Raw genomic sequence first — 22,031 nt, 5'->3', positions numbered from 1 at the left:
ACTGAGCTGCACTGAGAGCGCTCCTTTTTACTTGCACAGAGGAATAAAGTTTACAGTGTTTGGTGGTGAACCCCCCCCCCCCCCCCCTTTTTGTTCAGTTTAATAATGATATTTGAAAGCTAAAAGGACAGTTATGGATGGTTTTACAGATGCCAACGTGGTTCAACACTGCCAGCCGTCTGCAGCGCTCTCAATTTCATTCTCTGTTGGATTTGAACTGACATTTCAGCGTCAGAGCTGCCACGACTTGATGGATGGTTTCTATCTGAGTGAGAGCTGCAGCCTGTTTGGACAGGGTGTGGCCGAGATGTCTGGAGTTATTGGTAGCTGCTGAAGGGGGAACTCATCCGGTTTTGGCTGTAAAACGATTCAATAACAAAAGAATAAGTCATTCTTCGGCATTCATATGTAACGGAGACACTGGAGGCTGCGCCCCGCCCTTTTTCGACTGAAGGAGAAAGTGGCTGGTTTCCACGGACACGCTCGGAGCCACTGAACACCCGATTGGACTCTTCTGCAGGCTCGGTGGCTGTGAACTTCATTAATACGGAGGAATTAAGTCAATCGCAGCAGCAGGACACAAAAACATTATTTGTCATTACTTCCGGTTTGGTTTTGCGCTCTTACGCACTACCGTCGACACTGCGTTACCATGGTTACAAACTTAATATATTGGGAATAGTCGATCCCAACTTCGTTGACAGTGTCCGCCCACTATCAACAGAGGGATCCGGGAGTATCCGGGTGCAGCTGCGATCACCTGCTTCCAGGAGAGCGCACCACGCAGCAGCCTTCCATGTGTTGCGCGCTCCTCACCAATTGAATAAGGGGGGGGGGGAAGAAAAAGAAAAAAAACTGCCAGCTACTTACTTATAGAAAATTGAATTAAAACAGAAGCTTTTGTAGATTTTTAAGAGTAATCATGCAGGATAAAGGCACATTTTCCAGCCCCTTTTTCAGACCGCGGTGTCTGGCGGCCGCGGCGCCGAGTGGGAAGGCGAAATTAACTCACCCGGGAAAAGCGATTTTGGCAGGTAAGCTCACCGTGATTTGTTACACGGAAAAGTCGGAATGTAACGAAATGTCCCTGGTAATGCGGGTTACAGGGAAGTTACAGTTTAGGAAAAGGACTCGCCTACTGTTCTCGGATACTTTGTGTGTGCTTGTTTCAGGTGCGCAACGGAGCTGGAAATACCTGGGTAAGGTTGTATGTTCTGAAGAAATAAAATTGGAGGATGTAATTAGCGTAAATATTTTGTAAAAATAGTTGTATTTGCATTCACGGATGCATTTATTCCTCACGACGGTGTTAGGATTTGCAGACACAGAAAGCAAAAACTAGAAATTTCTTTCCATGTTTTGATTTTCAAATGCTTTTCTCATAGCCTATATCAAGATTCATGACATTCAGACATGTTACTTTTTGTTTGTAAAGTTGCACTGAGAAAATAAGCGCAACTGAAGTATCTGTTCGCAATGAGAGACATGACTAACCGATAAAACACAGCATTGTTACAGAGTTAGCACATCCTCCATCAGGTATTGGTCACACACCATTCTCAGCTGCTCATCCTTGATTTCAAAATAGTCTTGAGAGCTCGGTGTTAAACCAGAGCTCCTACTTTCATCGTCCGTGTCCAATCATACTCAGGTCCTACCTGCTGCAGTGATTTGATTATATCCTTCCTGTAGTGTACTTTCCATAATGGCATTAGAAGCAGAGTAATGCAGTGGTGTAGGGAAGACTCTTACTCACTGAGACAGTTGGGCCAATCTGCCTCAGCTTTTGTGGTGGTCATCCTTTTAATGTTGATTGCATGCTCACCAGCAGACCGTGTATTTTGTCATGAAATTGATGAGATCTTAAGTTGTATTTATTTTTTTTTTTTATTTGATTTTTTTTTCCCTTTCTCCTCAGCACTAATGACTTCTAGTCTTAAAAGTGGCAAAATCAAGGAACAGCAGCTCAGCTGACCTTGTGGTGTTGGCATATGTTTTCGATCAGTATGTCTTTGTTCTTTGATACAGTCACAGCATCCGAGCATTTTATCTTTGACAAGATGAAATCTATTTGAAGGAAGAAAATGCAGAGTGGTCGCCTTCCAACCAAAATATGGGGTGTTCGATCCCTATCCACGTGTCAAAGTGACCTTGGGAAAGACTGAACCTTACTGCCCTTGATTGGTTAATCAGAGTGAGAATGTAAAAGTGAATCTCTGCATACTATATAGAGTGTGAATATATATAAAGCACTTTGTTTGAATGGGTGAATGCGAATCTCCTTAAAAGTGCTTTGTAGAGCATAAAAAATGTTGAAAAAGCACTATATGGATAGTATATATATGTATATACTATACATATGGGGATCATTTACCATTCATCAGTCATGGTGAATATAAGGCTAAGCACAGCATTTATGATAATAACATTTTTTTTATCATACAGTTCTTTTTTTTTTTTTTTTTAAACATTGAATAAACTGAAGACTCTCCAAGTTAGCTGTAACCATCAGTGGTTTGGGTACTTTTACCTGGCAAGAAACCCAAGTAACTAATTAAATCAGCTGACTGACTTAGCCATCTCTGCCATGAATCACTTCAGAAAACACCCCCCCCCCCCCCCCCCCCCCCACACACACACACACACCTACATGTGTGATGATGATCAGGGTGCCCCAGCTCCAGCTGATGAAGAGTCTCGCAGAGGTCTTCCGAATTAATTCTACATGCTGACACGCGGCAGCACTGTGCTGATTTCAGTTTTGTGCTCTGGCAGCCGTACATGCTGAATGTTTTATAGCTCTGAACAAATTCCTTTTGATTGAAGATGAAAAAAACCATGCCTCATTTTTGGCTGAAACCAGCAATAATTTGCGCTGTCCTGCACTTTACTTTCAATATCTAGTAAATAATAAACTCCATGACTCAAAATTTTAGAAAGAGAAAGTTAGAACTAAAGCAAAATGTGAAACATTTCATAGTTTCAAAGGATAATGTTTCACATTTTGCTTTAGTTCTAAGCATTTTGCATTCATGCAGCCAAACTACAGTGCCAGTAACACTGGTTTCAACCTTCAGTCATTGCAGATTCAGATCCTTCTCAGTTATGTGGGCACTAAATAGCCATTGTCATCACACGTGTCCCAAATGCATGAGCTAGAGGGAACTTACTAAACCAACTGGAAGGATCAGGAGACTGTTATTACATAAAATTTAATAGATTCATGTTCATGAAGGCCAGAAGGTGCATAAGGTTTGATAACATTCCTGAATTTACTGGTAGATTCATTTCTGGCCCATATATTTGAGACGGGTGTGTGATGCTTATGCCTGTTCAAGCAACAAGACCATATTTTCACGCTTGAATGCTACAAGCAGCATGGACTACACAAACAAAAGAGAAACATTCTTCAAGAATGTAACAAATTTGAATGCATCTTTGGCTGTAATAACAATACATTTTTACATTAAGGGTCCAAACTGCTTTTTAATCTCATCTTAAAATCCCATAGTTCAGTGTAAATATTTTGTTTCTATTATGTGATTATTTTTATGCTTTTATTTATTTTCATTGTTTTTATCGCTCATGTCATTGGTTTGATAGTTGTGCTGTCTTAGCTGCCATTGTTAATGTACAGCACCTTTTATTGATACTGTTGTAAGAATGTTTCTTTTGAGTTTTGCAAAGAATTCCACTTGTCTTCCAGATTGTTGACTAGCGAGTTCAACCTGTGTGTGTTTGGGAGTGCTTATCTGCCTCTGTGTGAACTGTGTAACTGTTTTTGCTGATAAAATGGTGCGTCCACAGAGATTCCTGAAGAATTGTAACACTGAAAACAGCAGATGATTTAACAAAAGACTTAATGTGAGCGAGTGAGCTGCTGAGAAACGTATGGTGAGACCTTCCCCTTCCCCCATCTGTCCTGTGCAGCCTGATTGACTGGTTATGGTCCAGTGTTGCTCCCTGTGCTGTGCCGTTTAGCTCGTGTTGGGCCTGTCTGTCTAGTTTAGCAACCACAAAGTGATTTCATCCTCAGTCTCAGCTCTGTGACTCCTCCAGCCTTGCTGTCATCAAGAGACGACTTGTCTTTCAAAGGTTTGGAAATGCAACTGTGTCTGTGGGATGACTCCGTTATAGATGAACTGTCTCTGGCTTTTACCTGATGTATCATCCATGAAAAACCACAGCTGATAGTATACATCATCCGAAGACAAAGTCTTCTCGCTCAGCTTTGGCAGGTCAAAAATCCAGTTGATGCCACTTCTGGTGTTGGGAATGCTTTTTGAGATGTATCTCTTATAGTTGACAGAATGTTTTTGTTGATAGAGCAAGTCACTTGTAAATGCCCAAGGCTCTATGTCGACAAAGCAAGTAGAAATAGAAGGTCAAAGCTTAATGGATTAGAGAGCCCACACTGGCAGTGGTGGGGAGGGGGGGTTGCACAGTTTTCTGTGAGCTCTTTCTGCTCCCATTGGTTAGTCTTCACCGAACAGCCAGTGATGGTGACTGAAGCTGAGACATGGAAGTCGGGAGAGTTTTATCTGTGAGAGGCCTGAAGGAAAGAGATCGGCCTAAATGGGACTCTTGTTGTGATTTCACATCCCTTAATGGCTTTAACTTATATCCCTCCTGCTCTGGAGAAAGAAATTCAGAGCTGCAGAGGGATTGGCAGCATGAGAAAGGTTTTACTTTATCACGATTTCCTGATAGATTGGGCTTTGTTATATCATGTTTTCTGCTCTTTTCCTTCCCTACATCCACTTCTCTTTCTCCAGCCTCAGGGCAGCCAGTTCAGTTTTCTTAGTGGCTGTCTCCTCTTAGGCTCAGAGGACTCGTCAAACTGTAGCTTACTCCCTGTTTCCTCACGTCACAGACGACGAGTCCACTCTTATCCACTGTTCCTGCTGCTTGCAGACCCTGACTACCAAGAGGCGAGATAATAAATCACAGAGCAGTCTTCTGTTTAACCCCCCACTGTAACAGCTTGTCAGCTAGATACTGGAGAAATGCACCCACAGACACAAATAAACAGAAGACTAGGATTTATTGTGCTTATTCTAGCACTTATTCTACAGCAGGGCTACATGACTGTTTATTTTGAATAAATAACAGCACCCTGCTGGTTGTTCAGCATGTTTTCATAATTACTGATCATAAATGATGGAGGTTTTCTGTCATTCAGATTTCCATCTATCAGCCACACCTTTTTCATTGATATAAGATATTAAGTTGAAGAAACCTGAACATTTTAAGGGAAAATCATGAAGCGGGAAGTTGTAGTTGCTCAATTAACTGCAGCCGGGTCATCAATTTTCAGTAATTACCTTGCTGGGTTTGGAAAAACTGATGTTTTAGACTTGAGAAATGATTGCCCTCAACAATCAAGGTGACAAATTCCTCTTTTCTCAGTCAGATGGGTTTTTGTAGTCCTGAGGCCAATTTATGTCTTGGTAAGTGCGAAATGTGCCTCTGTGTTGACCAGTTACAATTTTTCAACCATGTGAATCAGAAAGCCTGTATTCTCATCGCATAAGCGGAATATTTTGATGCATTTCCAACATTAAACCCCCAAACACAATACATTCAAATATCATAAAATGCAATAGATATAGATCAAATGCATCTTTCACAGTGCTGCATCGCCCATAGTGCTTAGTATAGATCACATAATGGCAGTAGTAAACATCAGATTTTTTTTTTGATTAGTTACTCTGCTGATAGCTGTGGGAAAGAAACCACCTCCGAATCTGGTGGTTTGTGCTTTGGCTGCTCAGTTCAAAGACATCATGGCCAGTGCTGGAGAGATCCTTAATGATGGTTTTTGCTCTCCTGGTGTGGCATTTAGTTACAGGAGGATGGTGTGTACAGGGTTTTTTTAGGCTCTACATTGAATACAGCCGCCTGCCAAAAACGGACTACACCAATTTTACATGTTTTGTTGACATTTGGTCTTACATGGTCCCAGATGTTTGTAGTCATATTTAAAACAGATAATCCATAGTTTTATTATTTTTGTGTCCATCATCCTCTTTAGCCCCCTGGCTACAAAACCCTCACATTATTTCGTGCATTTTAATGGTAATATAAACATTTTTTTCAGCCCCACAGCATAATCTTTAATCATCTTCTAAAAAGTATCCCAGTGCTAATTTATTAATGTCATATTAAAAATTGATCTGCTTCATGTGGCTCAGTGCCATCCACCAAGCTAATGCATTTAGTGGTGTTTTAAGGTTGCAACAACTTATATATATATATATTTACCTTAATTGTTTTTACTGTGCATAACAGTGCTGGATTGCCCCGTGACTGAACTCTGCATTCAATATGAAATTAGATAAAGTAGCTATGTGGGTATCCGGCTCATCAAACTACATCTCTTGTTCTTGTTTTGATTTGTTTAGAGTCTCCTTTGCAGCAGAAATAACATGTTGTGTGTTTAAGAGAGCAACAAATCTCTTAAAAGTGGCTACTTTGAGAAACGCATCAATTACGTTATATGATTTGTGAACATATTTATCAACAGTCATGATAGCGAAGCACACATGAACAAGCACAAAGCTGGTTCTGTGTACTTTGACAGATGTTTCGATGTGTGTCCATTGACAGATTTTTGCCCACTGTTGATGATATATGTGTCCATTTGTAATCACAATTAGGTTTTTTCATTATTTCATTTCATATTGTCAGATGAGCATTACGTGTGCTTACCACTTAAAAATTTGTTTAAAAATTTCCAATGTTTATAAATTTACACATTTTCACAATGCCTTTAGACACAGGAAATGCCGTGAAGGCTTCCAGAAAGTTTACGCCGGTGTGTCCTGGCTTAGCTCCTCTAGCGTGTTCTTGCTCCCCTCCTGCATGTGCAGTTTATTAATTGAATAATCCCTCAAATATTTTGCTGAGGCAGGAGGAGGGTGAAAAGTGGAAACAAGAAGGCACAGATTAAACAAATGAGTCAAAACTCACAACTGCCTAAACATGTCAAGCAGACCAAATATACACCTTGTTTGGAAACACACAAAATATAAAGTTAGCCAGCTAACTCGTACAGCTAAACAGATACGTAAAATAAAACATAGAAACAGGAATCCCTTGTAACCTTGGTTCCAGCTGTGTACGCTGTAAAAACAGCCAGTGCATTGCTGTTCTGTTCATGTAAATCAGCATATTTTCCCGCAGGCTTCTTAGCAGTTAAAGCAGTTCCCATGTAAAATTAATCAACATCCTCCCTGTAATTAAGCATCAGTGGAGAAATAGAGAGTGTTGTTTAGGACAGAAGGCCAGATGTCAGATGAATAATTCTTTTAATCTTTTGCTAAAGACGAACAGAAACATTCCGGCTCTGTTAATAGGATATCTCGTATATCACATCAGTCCTCAGGCGATATTCTCAATTTGGAGTTAAGATATGGACGTAATAGCACCCCCCCCCCACACACACACCCAAGATAACAGTCTAACTAAAGCCCATTTGATTTAATATTCAATTCTGCTGCAAAATGATTAATTTGCTGCCAAACACACACACACTGTGAACACACAAAGTTTGTTGACTGCTTTGGATGATATTGTGATTCATTAAATAGACACAAAAAGAATAATTGCTTTACATTAAGTAGTATCAGTGCTTTAAAAATATCAATACAAAGCAGCGGGGTGCAGTCAATAAAAAAATAAGTCAAATATACCCTGTATCTAAATAGCTGTAAGTCGCTTTGGATAAAAGCGTCAGCTAAGTGTAATGTAATGTAATGTAATGTAATGTAATAGTAAATAAAGAAAATGTACTCCGACATACAGTGGGTTTTGTAAAGTAATTTCCTCTTTACGACAACAAAAAACCCCGTTTTTTTTTTTTAATGTAAATATATAGAATGAATTTAGAAGTAGAAAGAGTGGAACGGATGATAAATTATAAAACAATTACTAATCCTAAACAGGATTAACTGGTACTTTCAAAGCAGAGTATGTAACAATCCATAGTTAGTACACCTGTAGTATATTTAATTCTAAAATAATAGCACTATCCCACCTGCTTTCTTAAACAACTCAATGGCATCTGTTTTGATCTCACTATGGAGTGTGGGGATGGCTGTTTTAGCAGAATATATTTGAGATATGATGTTGTATTTTGGCTCCAAAGTGCGTGTCAAAACCCAGAAGCCCCTGGCTGTTAACAATTAACAACTACAGTTTTCATGACACCTGGTCTTCACTACATGATTATTGTCGCTAAAAGTATTAACAACAACAAAAATGATCCTGATATCAATAGGAATAAAATATTGCTTTCAGAATAATCCATCCATAAATTTTTTTGGCACCTTTTATGGGATATGAGGAAATCAAGTTGCAGCTTGGTGTGGCACAATGTGCAAATGGCAAGACTTCTCACAACACAGTGGTTTCTAATCTTAAAGAGGGTCCTGTGGCTGAATGAAAGTAAATCCAGCTAACAAGTTACAGCAGTGTTTTAATCCATCTGGTTCTGGCATTAGATGTTCTGTAGTCATAAATGATCAACTTTTTTCCACATGCAAATACAAGGCCCTGCACAGTTTTCACTGCTTCTGTGTTCTGAATATCACTCCACTGGCATTTCAATATTTTTTGCGTATAATTGTAAGTGCCACAGGTCTGTGCGGATGTGTTGATTTTATGACATGATCTGGAGAAGTTGGAGGATGAGGAGAGAGGAAGGAAGGTGCTGCCGAGAGACAAATTAGAACAGGAGAGCAGAGCGAGCCTGTGAAGATAAAGATTAATGGCCATTTTGCTCGTGTAACCCGCGTTTGGCAGTCATTTCGGGTGTCATCTGTAAAAGTGTGTGTAGATGTGTGTGTGTGTCGGATGTAGGCTGCAAAACAGACTTGAAGACAAACAAGCTGCATCTTCTCCACAGGTGCTGCACATCTGATGAGGATTGATCACGTGTTTGTGTGTTGCTGAGCTGCTGCCTCTGAGTGACTGCTGGTTGGTTTTCACATGCAGACCTAAACAATGTGAATGAGGTTTATTGTTCCCTCTTTCCTAAGACACCCTGACCCACTGATCCCAGGTCAGGAGAGCTGTTGTGTTCATGTGATTTCTGTTACATCTCAGCTGGCTCACAGTTGCTTAACGCTCCAGCAGGAAATAATGAATGATAACTCGCTGTTCAGTGGTTAAAGTGTTGTTGTTTTTTGTGTATGTGTCTATAGGCACGTTTACATGGCAATAGAAAAAAAAATATGTTGATCTATTCGTCCAACCAATACCAGACTCCTGAAATGCATCCGAACACTTTAGTCCAACCAAAATCTTATGAAATTGAGTTTATCAAAATAATACGGTTGAGGATCAGTCAACTCTGCATGTATACACTCATCTGCACTCAAATGGGCCTCGGCACTCTGCACATGCTCCAAAGTTCCATCTTTTCGCATCTTGTTAAAAAAAAAAGTGTATATCAATACAGCCAAATTCCAAATTAAGCTGCTCTCGCTCACATATTTTTATGTTTCCTTTGTCAGATGACTAAAAGTGTGAATTATGTGTTAAAACAGTAGTTTTAATACAGAGTATTAGTTATTATAAGTTATTTTTTTTGCCCTCAGATAGTAACCAGAAACAGATGATAACAAATTCTTGTTCGTAGGGCATTTTAGTTTTTGACTTTCCATTCGTTGTTTTGTTTTGGTCTTTTGGAAAATCACTGTGGGTTTCCTGACATGACATAAATACACATCTGGTTCTGCAGAGATTCAGGAATTTCCTCTGACTATTTGAAGTCCATGGTCTGTATGTTTCTGTAAAACGTGATGTGTGTGTTTCTCTTGTACAATGTGCGTGTTTGCCGATGTCATTGAGTTAATGGAAGGTCTTGGCCCTGGTAATGGAGCCCCTCCCTGCAGGCTGAGTGGATAATTTAATTAATGTCAGCCCTCTCTCCATCCCTTATGACTCATCTGTTTTGCACATAGGCTTTAGACACTTCTGTCGTCATCTGCTCAATTATGTCTGGTTTCAGGCTGAACCCTCTGGGTACTCACATGGTCGTTGCTTTCTTTCTGCTTGTAACCCTTACTGCAAACGCACAATAAAAGCGATGCAGTCCAACATTTAACCAGCAGCTAAATGTCCTCTCACAATATTCTCTCTATTCTTTCAATCTAGTGTAGCCATGGCAGGAACATTTAATATATCTTTGCCCAGCTCGTTACTCTTCCTCCCTGGGCAGCAATGACTTCGATGTTTATGGAGTGAAAGCCATTTGTGGAGTCACAGTAGTGATCCATGACGTAATGGCGCCTCCTTGTAATTTATAAGAGGGGTAGGGGACTGAATAAGGCTGCAGCCACACAGACATGGCATGCTAACCTTATATGTGTCGAAAAATATCCTTGACCAGTGAAGAAGCGGCTTATTTTCCATCTCCATCGACCACTTTTCTTTCTGTTCAAGTTTTCCCTGCTATCCCACTTTTTGTATGAAAGACTCCAGTCTCTGTTTTTCTTTATTTGCAGGTGGAATTGCTGGTGGTATAGAGATCTGCATCACCTTTCCCACAGAGTATGTCAAGACCCAGTTACAGCTGGAGGAGAGGGCCAATCCCCCAAAATATAGAGGAGTGGGTGGGTATCTATCTATCTATGTTCTGTTTTTCGTCTGCTCTCTCTCTCAGGAGCTCGTTGTCTAATTAGCATGCCCAGGTACATTAGTGATTCTGGCAGGCTGTTACTGTGCTTGTTTATATGACTTAGAACAGACCAATGCACACGTGCACACTCACTATCCGTGCACACTACTGTATGAAAACACATAGGATCTGTTGATATCAGCTGGGTTCTGAGGATTGGAGACTCTGCTAATGAACACTCGAGACAGCTGTTGCTTTTCTTGCTCAGCTGTGCATTTGGCTTAATGGCACCATATTTATTGCTGGTCTGATGCCTCCAAGAAGCAAAAGCAACATCAAAGAGGAAAATCTAAATTTGGTTAAATTTGCCTATGACATGACATGATAGGTATAGTCTTCTTAGTTATTAAATATCCTTTTCTAATGTAGATGTTGTAATGTTGAAGTTCTAAAAGTGTCTGATATTATTGTGAATATTCTTTATTTCAATACAGTGGTGGAATGTAAGTGAGTGAGTCAAATTCTGCCTTCTGAGCTTTCTTTTGGGCACCTTTCTACTTCTACTCTGCTAGATTTCAGATGGAACTGTTATTGTTAACCAAGTAAAACTTAAATGTTTAGCTAAATAATTCCAGTGAACAGATAATTGGTAGTTTTGATATTTTAATGATAATAGAGGGCCTGTGACAACATTCGCTCACTACTGTGAGGCACTACTTCTGAGATATTATGTACACCACGTGTGCTTGTGGGACTGCAGGTTTGTGATACCAAGAGGATGGAAGGGGAGTCTAATTTCCTCATCAATCATCTCAACTGTTTGTGCATCGAGTTCTTTTTTTTGTGTGTCTGTATCTGTGCATCAGATAAGAGAAAACTCTCCAGCTGAGATTACCTGCAGGATGACTCCTGAGTGAAATGTTACTAAAACAGCATTTGGAGGGAAAACTGTTCAAATGTATATGAATTTATGTGTACAGTGTGTATTCTGATTTAGCGGAGGATGACAAAAATCATGTTCAGTGCAGTGTAAACAACTCAATATGAGAAAAATGGTTAATTACTGAGTGAGAAACAGCTGTGCACAGCCAGCTTTAGTTAAGGTTGTCATGGAGATGTTGACTGGAATATTTTAGCACAGCCAGAATGAGAAAACAAAATCTAATGTGACTTGTAAAAAAAAGAAAAGGCTATTCACTCAAATGCTTCCATATCTGTCCGAAAGGCTTAACTGCACTCAGTGCAGCACGCCTTTGTTGTGCATGTCGGTGTTACATTTGTGTTGCATGTGTCAAAAATGTTGAAATTAGTTAAACAGTGTCTGCAAAAGTCATGACTTTTTCTTTTCTTTTAGAATTCTTCACTTGTATTGAAGCATTAGCTTACTTTACCTAACACGGCAAGAATTTTTCTTGTTACAGCGTACTTTTAGAGCGGGCTAATAGTACTTAGATACTTCATTAATGAGGCAATGAAGTAAATATATGCAAACACTGGATTACCAATACAAATAGTGATTAATCAACAGAGAGTTTTCAGTCAGAGGCTTCTTCAGCCCTGAAGTCATAAAGCCCAGACCAGGAGGTCATTTAGGGGCAAGAGGCAATACTCATACATTATGACTCTATAACTCTATATCTAAACTTCTTGGTATTTAACGATTTGTTTATTTATTTAAGGTTTATTTGTCCTTTTTATTAAAAGTAGATTTTTTTCCCAGAGTCATCATTAAACTACAACAATATAACAGTTGTTAACAACAATTACCTTTTTGGGGAAAAAATCTGTTAAATTCAAATACTTGTCTTGCATTTAGTAAATTTGGACATTCTAAAATCCCACTGTGTGTGTGTACATGTGTCTATGTGTCTTTCTCCAGTTGACTGTGTGAAGCAGACAGTACAGAGTCATGGTATTAAAGGACTGTACAGGGGACTCAGCTCTCTGCTGTATGGATCTATACCCAAATCTGCAGTCAGGTATGTGAAACAACCGAATAGAAGTACAAATGCAAGGCTAATGCAAAAAAATGCAGGTTTATACAGGTTTGGATTGCTGAAGAGACCCTGTTCGTTACAGTTGTTGTTTGACAAAAAGATTTTTTTTTTATTTATTTATTTTTTTACAAGTTCATGTTGTAAATTAAAGCCCTGGTGGAAACCAAGTGAAGAACTTACACAGGTACACTGTTAGATGTGTTTTCCACACAGTTTTTACAGGATGAGATCGTTCCAATTAGTGCAGTTTCAACAGAACCAAGTCCATAAACCCAGTGACCCAGTGAGTTTCAGATGCAATACATGTATCCATTATGTTTAATATAAAAGATCTCAAGCTTTGAAATAAATAGTAGCTGCAAGTATAGCATGTTTAATGAAAAATACACAAAATTCTGAACTAGTTTTATACTCATCCTAAAAAAATAAAACCTTTTCATATGATATTTCACCACTTAACATTTAGCATTTTAAATCTGTTTATATTCGGACGATTATGAAAATTTGAGTGTTTTTGTATGCGGTAAAGATATGTTAAGTAAAGTAAATACTAAGTTAATCTGTGGTGATTTTCTACCTGGAACCTCAAACTCACACTCCAATTATTCTAGTCCATTACCCACAAGCTTGGCAGAAATGCCACACCAGCCTTCAGTTTAATTATGTTATTTTTTCACAGCAGTGACATTTATCTACAGGCAAGCGTGCACGTTGCAGTTCTTGTGTGTGCACACACACATATATGACAGCCAGACGCTTTTGTTGTTGCTTTTTTGTTCTCCTTGTCATTCTTTCATTCCATCCTTCTCTCTCTTTATTTCATTCTTTCAGTGTGTGTGTGTGTGTGTGTGTGTGTTGTGCTGGAGGGTAGAGCGTGTCTGTACAATAGAGAGACAGGCCCAGCCAGGCGGAGCAAAGATGCCATTCACACTCAGACAGGGTCTCGCAGGGGTACAGAGATTGAGACTTGTGTGGGTGCGTGTGCGTATGCTGTTGCATACAGTGTGTGTGTCTGTGTGTGCGCAGCATGTCAGTCAATTTTCAGCGTCATTTCCAGAGGGAGCTTGAATAGTTTTGTGTCAAACTGAAAGTCGTGTTGGAGCGTAAACATTTATCCTTTTCAGTGTTTTATGATCCTATTCAACTGGTTGTGTGGTTGAAAAGTCTTATTTGACTACAGTGAGTAATAATGATTATTAAGGAGGTTTAGGCCATGTCAGTCTTTCTCTTCCTGCCACCAGACTACATTGTATATTAAAATGTTTGTAATCTGCAGTCTGTTGGGTATATACATTTAGGGGCAGCAGTTCCCAACCATTCAAGTTCGTGATTTCCTAAAACAAAGCTAACTATCTTTACAGACATCATGTTTGTCAGTTTTACATCACCGACCAAAAATATTTCCCTTTGTTTTACGCTGATCATATATTCCTACCTAAAGAGGTAAAACTAACTGTATCTTTTACATGTTCCTATAATCATAATCATCATCTGAGAGCTCAAATTGATCTTGTAATTCTTTGAGAATTCCCTAAATGCAAAATTGGAAATTACATACTTTAAACAGCAAAACAATTAATATAGAATATAGAATATAGGAAGCATTTATTTTGATTTATGGAGAATAGCACTCTTCAATTGACGACTTTTTAAAATTCATTTTTATCTCTATCTTTTATCCTCCCTCTGTTTTCCTCTCTTCCCTCGCTCTACCACATTTTTGCCTCCACCCACCCACGCTCGCTCCTCCTCCATCCCATTAACTGATTAAATTTGCTCCATCATATGGAACCTACAAAGAATGGATACACTATAGACTACTGTGGACGAATGTCAGGGACAAGACAGGGACATCCAATTGAGCCTCTTGCCTTTTTCTTCCCTTAACCCTTCAACCATGTCAATGTCCCTCCTCCCTGCCTGCTCAGTCCTCTCCGGTGCAATCCATCTCATCCTCAGCATCTCTTCTCATCAGAGCAACTCACCTTGTAGGAAGACCCACTAATGAAGATTGGGCCGCACTTCACTGTCGAGGATGACTCATCTCTGGCTGTGGATGTCAGCCAAAAGATGTTTCATTATCTAAAAGAAAAAGTTTAGTCCACACATTTAATGGGGAAAGTAGTAAATTGGCAAAGGAGCAGGGCTGACAGTGGCATATTTCTCTCTGGCAGCCTTTAATGAATAGCATTTGTTTCACAGGGTTAGTTATTAAGTGCACTGCCATCCCTGTGCAGTCTGAGCACACTTTATGTGGAAGTATGCCTTTCTCGAAAGCTAAAAAGGTGTTTTTTTTTATTGAGATAGTGAGTTTATTTTTATGTACCATTAGTTACTCCTTGACAGTGGGAGTCAGTAAACTGTGGAAAGCCTGTCTTTCAAAATCTGCACGAGGAGCTCGAGGAACAGATGTGGAAGCTTAATGAGCAGAGGGAAATGTTGCAATTGAAAGGCAGATGGAGAAGAAAACTAAAATTACATGAGCCTTGTAAAAACAAATAAATTTTGTTAGAGCCGAGAAGATGGCAGGTAAACATTTGAAGCAGACAGAGAAGAGACAGAGGGAAAACGAGGTATTCATCAAGACCTGGAGTCTGTCCTCCCCCTCCCCTTTGCTAAATGTACCAGGCAGTGTCCTGCTGTCACCACAATTCAATTCCTTCTATAAATAACCTTTCTCGTAAAGGACTCGCTGGCACAACATTTTCTGATTGCAAAGATACACAAACCACACCTCTCTGTCTGGGCTGGCTTCCATGGCAGCTGCTGCTGGTCACTTGTTGGTTACTGAGACGCTGCAGTTTATTAGTGCATCTTTAATGAGGATGCAGCCAGGGCAATAAAGTGAAAACCTTGAGTGCGATTTGTTCTTTTCAGCAGTGTGTCCACTAAAAATATGATTTGGAAGGAAGTTTCATGCCTTTTGGTGGTTGTGCTTGTATTTGTGCTCATGTCTGCTGAAATCTCTTCCTCTGCTGATTTTTGCAAAATGTGCTATTAAAACGATACTAATTAGTCTTTTTTTCTAATCTTACTTTCACCTTTGTGTTAAAGCTGCAGTCTGCAGGATTTGTTGTTGTCATACGTAAAGTCCTAATTTTTGGCATTTTAAGAGTTTACATGATCTATCAGAACGCTTGAAGTTGAAAACGGTGACCTCCGTAGTCGCAAAAATAAGAAATGCTTATTTTTTAACCAAAAAATAAAAAGTTATTCAACTTCCTGTCCCGCCCCATCAAAACACATGAGAACTCGTGCACGTAGACGTGCACGCCAGATGCGCATACACGACTCCTCATTCATCAACTCACCTGTCATTTGCGATCATGGAAGACACAGTAAGTAGACAAGCCCGTAATGAAGTTCAATAGTCTAGATAAATAAGCGTGGGGACGAGCTTACCTTGTATCGCGCATGCACAATCGGTGATTGACAGGCAACAGAGCCCAGCTCGTAACCTGATTTGTTACCTTTTACCAGTCCGGTCTGCAATTTTGTAAACAAACCTGCTGGCTTTGGAGGGACCTAGCGGGACATATAGGGGACCTAGAGAACTAATTTTTTTTTGTATTGGGGTATTTAATGTACTACTTTCAGAATCCCCGGACAGTTCCAGGCATTATGCTTGAAAAAGAGTTGCAGACTGCAGCTTTAAGGTTGAACATAATCCCAGATGATGTGCTAAACCAACCGAGGAATTGTTGCTTGTTAATTCGAGCTCACAGTATTAAGATTGAGAGCTTGTGTTTTTGTACGCTATCATTTTGGTAAGAATATTTGAGAAATTACAACCAGTCACAAACATCGCCGACCTTCTGCAATCAGTTAAACATCTAGAAACTAATTTCTGGTAATCAAAACAACACATTAAATTTCACACATTACCCCAAAGCTCTCATTCTGGAGCTCCCTCGTACAACACAGTTCATAGTTTTGTGTCTTTACGGCTCTCTCCCACTAACAACATGAGAAAGCGCTTGTCGTCTCTGTTCACTTAAAATCTGTTTATGATAAATGAATTAATTTTATGTGTGCCTTGGAGCATAACAGCTGTGAAACAAAGATTTATGTTTTATTGCTCTTTTAACTCCTTCGTTAACGTCTGAGACTTTCTCATTCACGTTTCTCATAATTCCCTTCTGACTCTGTTTTCCTTGTCAGGTTTGGGATGTTTGAGTTCCTCAGTAACCGTGCAAAGGATGAGTCTGGCCGACTGGACAGCTCCAGGGGCCTGTTGTGTGGACTTGGAGCCGGGGTCATGGAGGCTGTTTTGATAGTCTGCCCCATGGAAACTGTCAAGGTATGTTAGCAACCGGTTTGTGGCTCAATTTCTGAACTGATTTGTTTGACTTGTGGTGTCACACAGGCTGGATTCCAGTGACTACACAGTACAGGAAGTGTCTGTCCCATACTTTGCTAACTTGTGTTTCTTTTCAATTTTTACTCTCTGGATTTGCACAATGTTTCAATTAAGTTTGATCCGCAAAATGGATATATTGCTGTTTGTCTAAGATTTGCTCACATGTGACATCTCCCAAATGTTTCTTATTTTCTCAAACAAATTTTAGGACAGTCGCAAGCACGCAAAGAGACGTTGTCAAGTGAAACGTACCGGTGCTTAACACCCTCAGTGTGGGAATCTACTTAGATGTGTCTTTGAAAAACAGTTAGACTAAATAAACAATTAGGCAGTTTTCACCTTTCAAGTAGTGCTTCGTCAGTAAAGTAACATTTTCTGTTCTGGAGTCAGTTCATATCAGCCTGTTGCCTTTTCTTTGTCTCCCAAGGTTAAATTTATTCATGACCAGACTTCAGCCAACCCGAAATACAAGGGCTTCTTCCACGGAGTCCGAGAGATAGTGAGGGTACAAGGTAAAGACTGGCTTTAATGCATGTGTTTTATCTGACACCTGCTGGTCAAACAGGGTAATGCAGCTGAAAACCTACAGTGTTCAGTGTTCATCCAAGATGTTGAAGACTTTGACCAACTGAGAAAAGTTTAGCAAATTGAACCTCTTGCTTCCTCCCTGAACAGGATTGAGAGGAACGTATCAGGGTCTAACTGCAACAGTCCTCAAACAAGGCTCCAACCAGGCGATTCGCTTCTTTGTTATGACGTCCCTCAAGAACTGGTACAAAGGTCAGTGTACACAAGGACAAGTCCTGTTTACATTTGTTTAATATTGCTTTGGCTTTTTTTAAAATCTGTTGAGATAAGTTATGCAGGGAGAGAGTTTTTAAAGCATGTTTTTTTTTTTTTGCTGAATGAGGACTCATTGGAATGTGATGATTAGAGTGAGACAATTATCAGACAATAGTCATGTCCAAATTGCCGAGCTTTTGGCAAACTGCCTACAGGGTTTCGTCTGCAATCCATCCTTTTCATTTGTGAGGGACTACATTTGAGTTTGTGCTGAACCCAGCGTCTCACTGTCTCTGACTTGCATGTCATCTTTTTCACCAGGTGATAACCCCAACAAATCTATTAATCCATTGTTGACTGGGCTCTTTGGAGCCATAGCAGGAGCAGCCAGTGTATTTGGAAACACTCCACTAGATGTCATCAAGACAAGGATGCAGGTACACAGCATGATGGCTACAGCATAGGACGGGGGGTTGATTAGTTATTTTGGTCAGGAAGGTTACTAACTGAGGGAACTGACAGAGAAGTAACTTTGTGCACCCATAAGAGGAAAGGAGATTCAATGCTTTATTATATCTTTTAGAACACAAAACACTGAAACATCCTTCATGAAAGGAGAGGAAGTAATCTTTTCCCACAATTCCTTGCGACTGCAGCTTTCAAGTTATACGAACCGTGATTCATATCAATAGAAATGAGGACAGGTGGGTGAATGTAAGCACCCTGTGAGAAGAAGATCTCACATTTGTGTCTCTCTCTTGAATCTCTCCAAAATGATGCGTGTATTTTAGCCTCAGAATAACTTTTTAACAACTGTAATCCGACTTCTTTCAAACCCACATCCTCGCTTCATGTAAATGTGGTCAAATAATTTTTTTCAGTGCCGTTGTCTTTTTATGAGTCCTTCCAAATTCCAAATCTTATCTTGTGACGTTTTCCAACGAGGTCAAGGAAAAGTGATTAGGTTAAGATCTTAATTTGTTTCATTATTTATTATTTTGGCTTATTGGCCATACCTAGGATTTTGTGTTCTTTGCTGTTGTTTTAATTCAAAACTTGTTAACCTTGTTAAATCATCATTTGTGACTTATTTTCTACATATATATATATATATATATATATATATATATATACTGTACATAACTCTTATTTCTTTCTGAAGGGCCTGGAAGCTCATAAGTATAAAAGCACACTGGACTGTGCTGTGAAGATCCTCAGATACGAAGGCTTGGCTGCGTGAGTACAACTCCACTTTTATTTGCTTTAGCTTTAGTTTGTGGTGTTAGTTTCACTGCATCCCAGACAAGCTTGCATCACTTCTTTAAGATTCAAATTTGTGCTTCAAAAACTGCATTAGAAACATATATTGGTTTATAATTTATTAATGAACATACACCAGAACTTTTGAAATAAGTGAAACACTGAAATAAGTGTTTAAGTAAATAATTTGACCTCTGTAATACCATAAAATTGTGTTTTCAGAATATGCTAAATTAAAAAAAAAAACCTTACAAAATGACTAAAAAGAAATTATTCTTGAAAACTTTCATCCTGAATAATGAAAAATATTTCGATACCATTGATTGAATACGTGTGTTACCTATATTACTATATTATTACCTATATTATTGGTATTGGTATTTGTATTGGTATATTGTTATTTTTCCCTCACTGATTTAGCTTTTTCTTGTTTGTAGTTTCTACAAAGGGACAGTTCCCCGGCTGGGCCGTGTGTGCCTGGATGTGGCCATAGTTTTCATCATCTATGAGGAGGTAGTGAAGGTCCTTAATATAGTCTGGAAGACAGCCTGAGCTGGGAGATGTTCAGAGAAGATGGCAGCTTCCAACACAGATCTAAGTTTAGTCTCATCAATCCAGCTGTGAAGTGGCTGAGACGGAGAGCTGAACTTAGATCAGTGTCTTTTGCTGACCTGGAAGACAAAGCGCACATAAACAGAATCTTCAGAGAAAAGGAAAAACCTGAAATGATTCCCACATTTGGACAGATGGAGTTTAGGCAGATCTCTGATGCTCAGCATCAACATTATGACAGGATTAAGGATTGAGGGTCTTTCATACAGTGGGATTAAAAATTAGCTAAATAACTGTGGAAAAAAAAAAGCTTTTTCCTGGAAAGATCTCACCATATTCTAAATGTGATAGAAATCTGAATACTGTAGCCAGCAAAAGCAGCTTTTTTTTCAAGTTATTTTCCTCCCTTCCTTTGTGAGCCTGCTCTGTGAAACACCCCCCAGTGGAGAACTTTACTGCTACCTGCTCCCAGCTGTTTTACGGATGTTTTACTGCAACAGTGCAGGTGTCATTCTGGATTTTCTTGAGTTAAAGTTGCTTTCTGTGTCTTCTTGTGCCTAACATAGTTTTAAATGAAGAGGAGCCAGACTGCAGCTGGTTGCAGTTTACAGTCACATAAACTTCAGCAACTTCCATAGCTAGGCCTTTAACAGATTTTATTTAGAACATGTATTATTCCAGTTATTTTTATACAGAGTAGATTCTACATTTTCTTTATTACCTACACCATAGAGTAATGTAATGTATGATATATTTTAATCCTGTGCCGAATGCCAAACCTATTATACTATGAAATTGAGTAAGGACAAAGTAGTCAAGAGAAGAGCAAATATGGCAAAACCTGTGATGTGAATAATAAAGAAATTTATTTATTGAAAATTGATTGTTAGCTGTAGTTAAGAGACTATTTGTTGTCAATTCGTGCCAAATGTGTCACATTTCTTTCTGTGAAGTGTTTATAAGATGTCTGGACAATATTTAATTGCTTTATTTCACTGTGACTGGCCCAACAACACTTTCCATCAGGGGGGAAACAGTACTGTTGATCTTAATACAACACTCTTACCATTTGATGCTTCTTTGTTCTTTGTTTACATTAGAGGCAGACTTTATCTTTTACTCTCCCTCCAACATAAATTCAAAGGGTGACAAGATTAAAAATAAAGAGAAAAAATAACCTCCTACACTACGCATTTATGATCTTTTCTCAGAATATCACAGTTGGGGCTGGGGGGGTCTTTTCAAATTTCTTTGATGTGCAACTTGAGATGAGTAGTCAGCGAGTAAGCCTGCCTCACTCGCTGTGAAAAAGGTTGGGGATATGTTCAGATCTTTTTCCAGCACTGTTCAATTTCAGTGCTATGGTCCATTCAGGTTTTGCTTTTCACTCATGTGCCTTTTGCTGTTGTGTTTGCTGATCAATGCTTAATTAGAGGAAGCCTCATCAGTTATCAGGTGTCTAACCTGCGCTTAAATGATCTAACAAGCAGCTAAAATTTGTGGCACAGTCATGTTGTTTTTACACAATAAATGAGAAATCCCCTCCCTTCTCATTAAAAGTGACATAAAAAAGTCAGAATATACGTGTGACTGTAATTATTGTATTAAATTTACTTTTTTATTGAATGTTAATCTTTTTTTTTTTTGCATTTTTCTGTTTTGACCAAACAAAATGCTTGTATTCTCTACTGCCAAATACCCAAGAGAAAATGTTACTGTCAGAGCAAAATCAGTGTATTCCAGGGTGTGCATGTGGGTTCGGGGTCGGCTTTGTGGGTCGTTAAGAAGATACTTGTGCAATAGATGTTGCCCCCTCTTTTTGTCTGTAATCAATGTGAAGTCCTTTGTTATAGGGGGTTTCAAAACTCATTAAAAAAGCATCTGAATCCTTGAAAGCATGCAGATGGGTTGTTGTTTTTACCCCCCCTCTCACTCGCTTGTCTGTTGTTCTGCCCTTTGGTTACAGCAGATAATGTTGGGACAAACCATGGGGGGCAGGTATACAGGAGAGGAATCAAACAGGGAACTCATTGTTCCAGTTTTGGCTGATGCTCATGTTGGGTGAATTAACTATCCATCTCTTTCTTTCAAACACACACATACACACACTTCAGCTCAGTGCGCCCCAGTGTTTTTTGTGCGAAGGAATGCGCAGCTCTGCAGAAGACAGGAGTGAAGACAGCATGGAGTGGAAATTTTGGCATGAATGAACAAATGAATAAAATGCACTTAGACTGTAAACGTAATGCATTAAATACTTTTAAAGTAACAAAAGTACAGAAAATGTTGATGATATAAACAGGTTTGTCAGTGTATCAGGTACATTTAACTTAAAAAAAAAAAACTCAGTTTGATGCAAGTTTTTCTCAAAAAACCTTTAATGGACTTTATGTTCAGTTTACGTTGCAGTAGTTTTTGTTGCCCTTAATTTTAACTACATTGTACCGATATATCT

At 39.2% G+C, this 22,031-nt stretch overlaps 1 protein-coding gene across 1 annotated transcript; it reads left to right on the top strand.

Annotated features, from left to right (window-relative positions):
- Positions 1-297: 297 nt before the first annotated feature.
- LOC142382090 (tricarboxylate transport protein B, mitochondrial) lies at positions 298-21,471 on the top strand. The gene is made up of 9 exons (XM_075467569.1): positions 298-1,034; positions 10,512-10,619; positions 12,504-12,603; positions 16,783-16,921; positions 17,409-17,493; positions 17,657-17,761; positions 18,086-18,201; positions 18,927-19,000; positions 19,462-21,471. The coding sequence occupies exons 1-9, from the start codon at positions 923-925 to the stop codon at positions 19,574-19,576; spliced, it is 954 nt and encodes a 317-aa protein (XP_075323684.1). The 5' UTR covers positions 298-922; the 3' UTR covers positions 19,577-21,471.
- The last annotated feature ends 560 nt before the right edge of the window (positions 21,472-22,031 follow it).

The sequence above is a fragment of the Odontesthes bonariensis genome, chromosome 6 (assembly GCF_027942865.1).
Source record: "Odontesthes bonariensis isolate fOdoBon6 chromosome 6, fOdoBon6.hap1, whole genome shotgun sequence".
NCBI classification, from domain to species: Eukaryota; Metazoa; Chordata; class Actinopteri; order Atheriniformes; family Atherinopsidae; genus Odontesthes; species Odontesthes bonariensis.
This window is presented reverse-complemented; position numbering and strand designations above follow the sequence as displayed.

What these genes read in the sequence shown, in the direction of transcription:
- LOC142382090 (XM_075467569.1), top strand. Translation starts at nt 923, where the DNA reads ATGCAGGATAAAGGCACATTTTCCAGCCCCTTTTTCAGACCGCGGTGT. An exon ending in AGAGATAGTGAGGGTACAAG is followed by an intron (nt 17,494 to 17,656) that starts GTAAAGACTGGC and finishes CTCCCTGAACAG; the next exon opens with GATTGAGAGGAACGTATCAG. An exon ending in CCTCAAGAACTGGTACAAAG is followed by an intron (nt 17,762 to 18,085) that starts GTCAGTGTACAC and finishes CTTTTTCACCAG; the next exon opens with GTGATAACCCCAACAAATCT.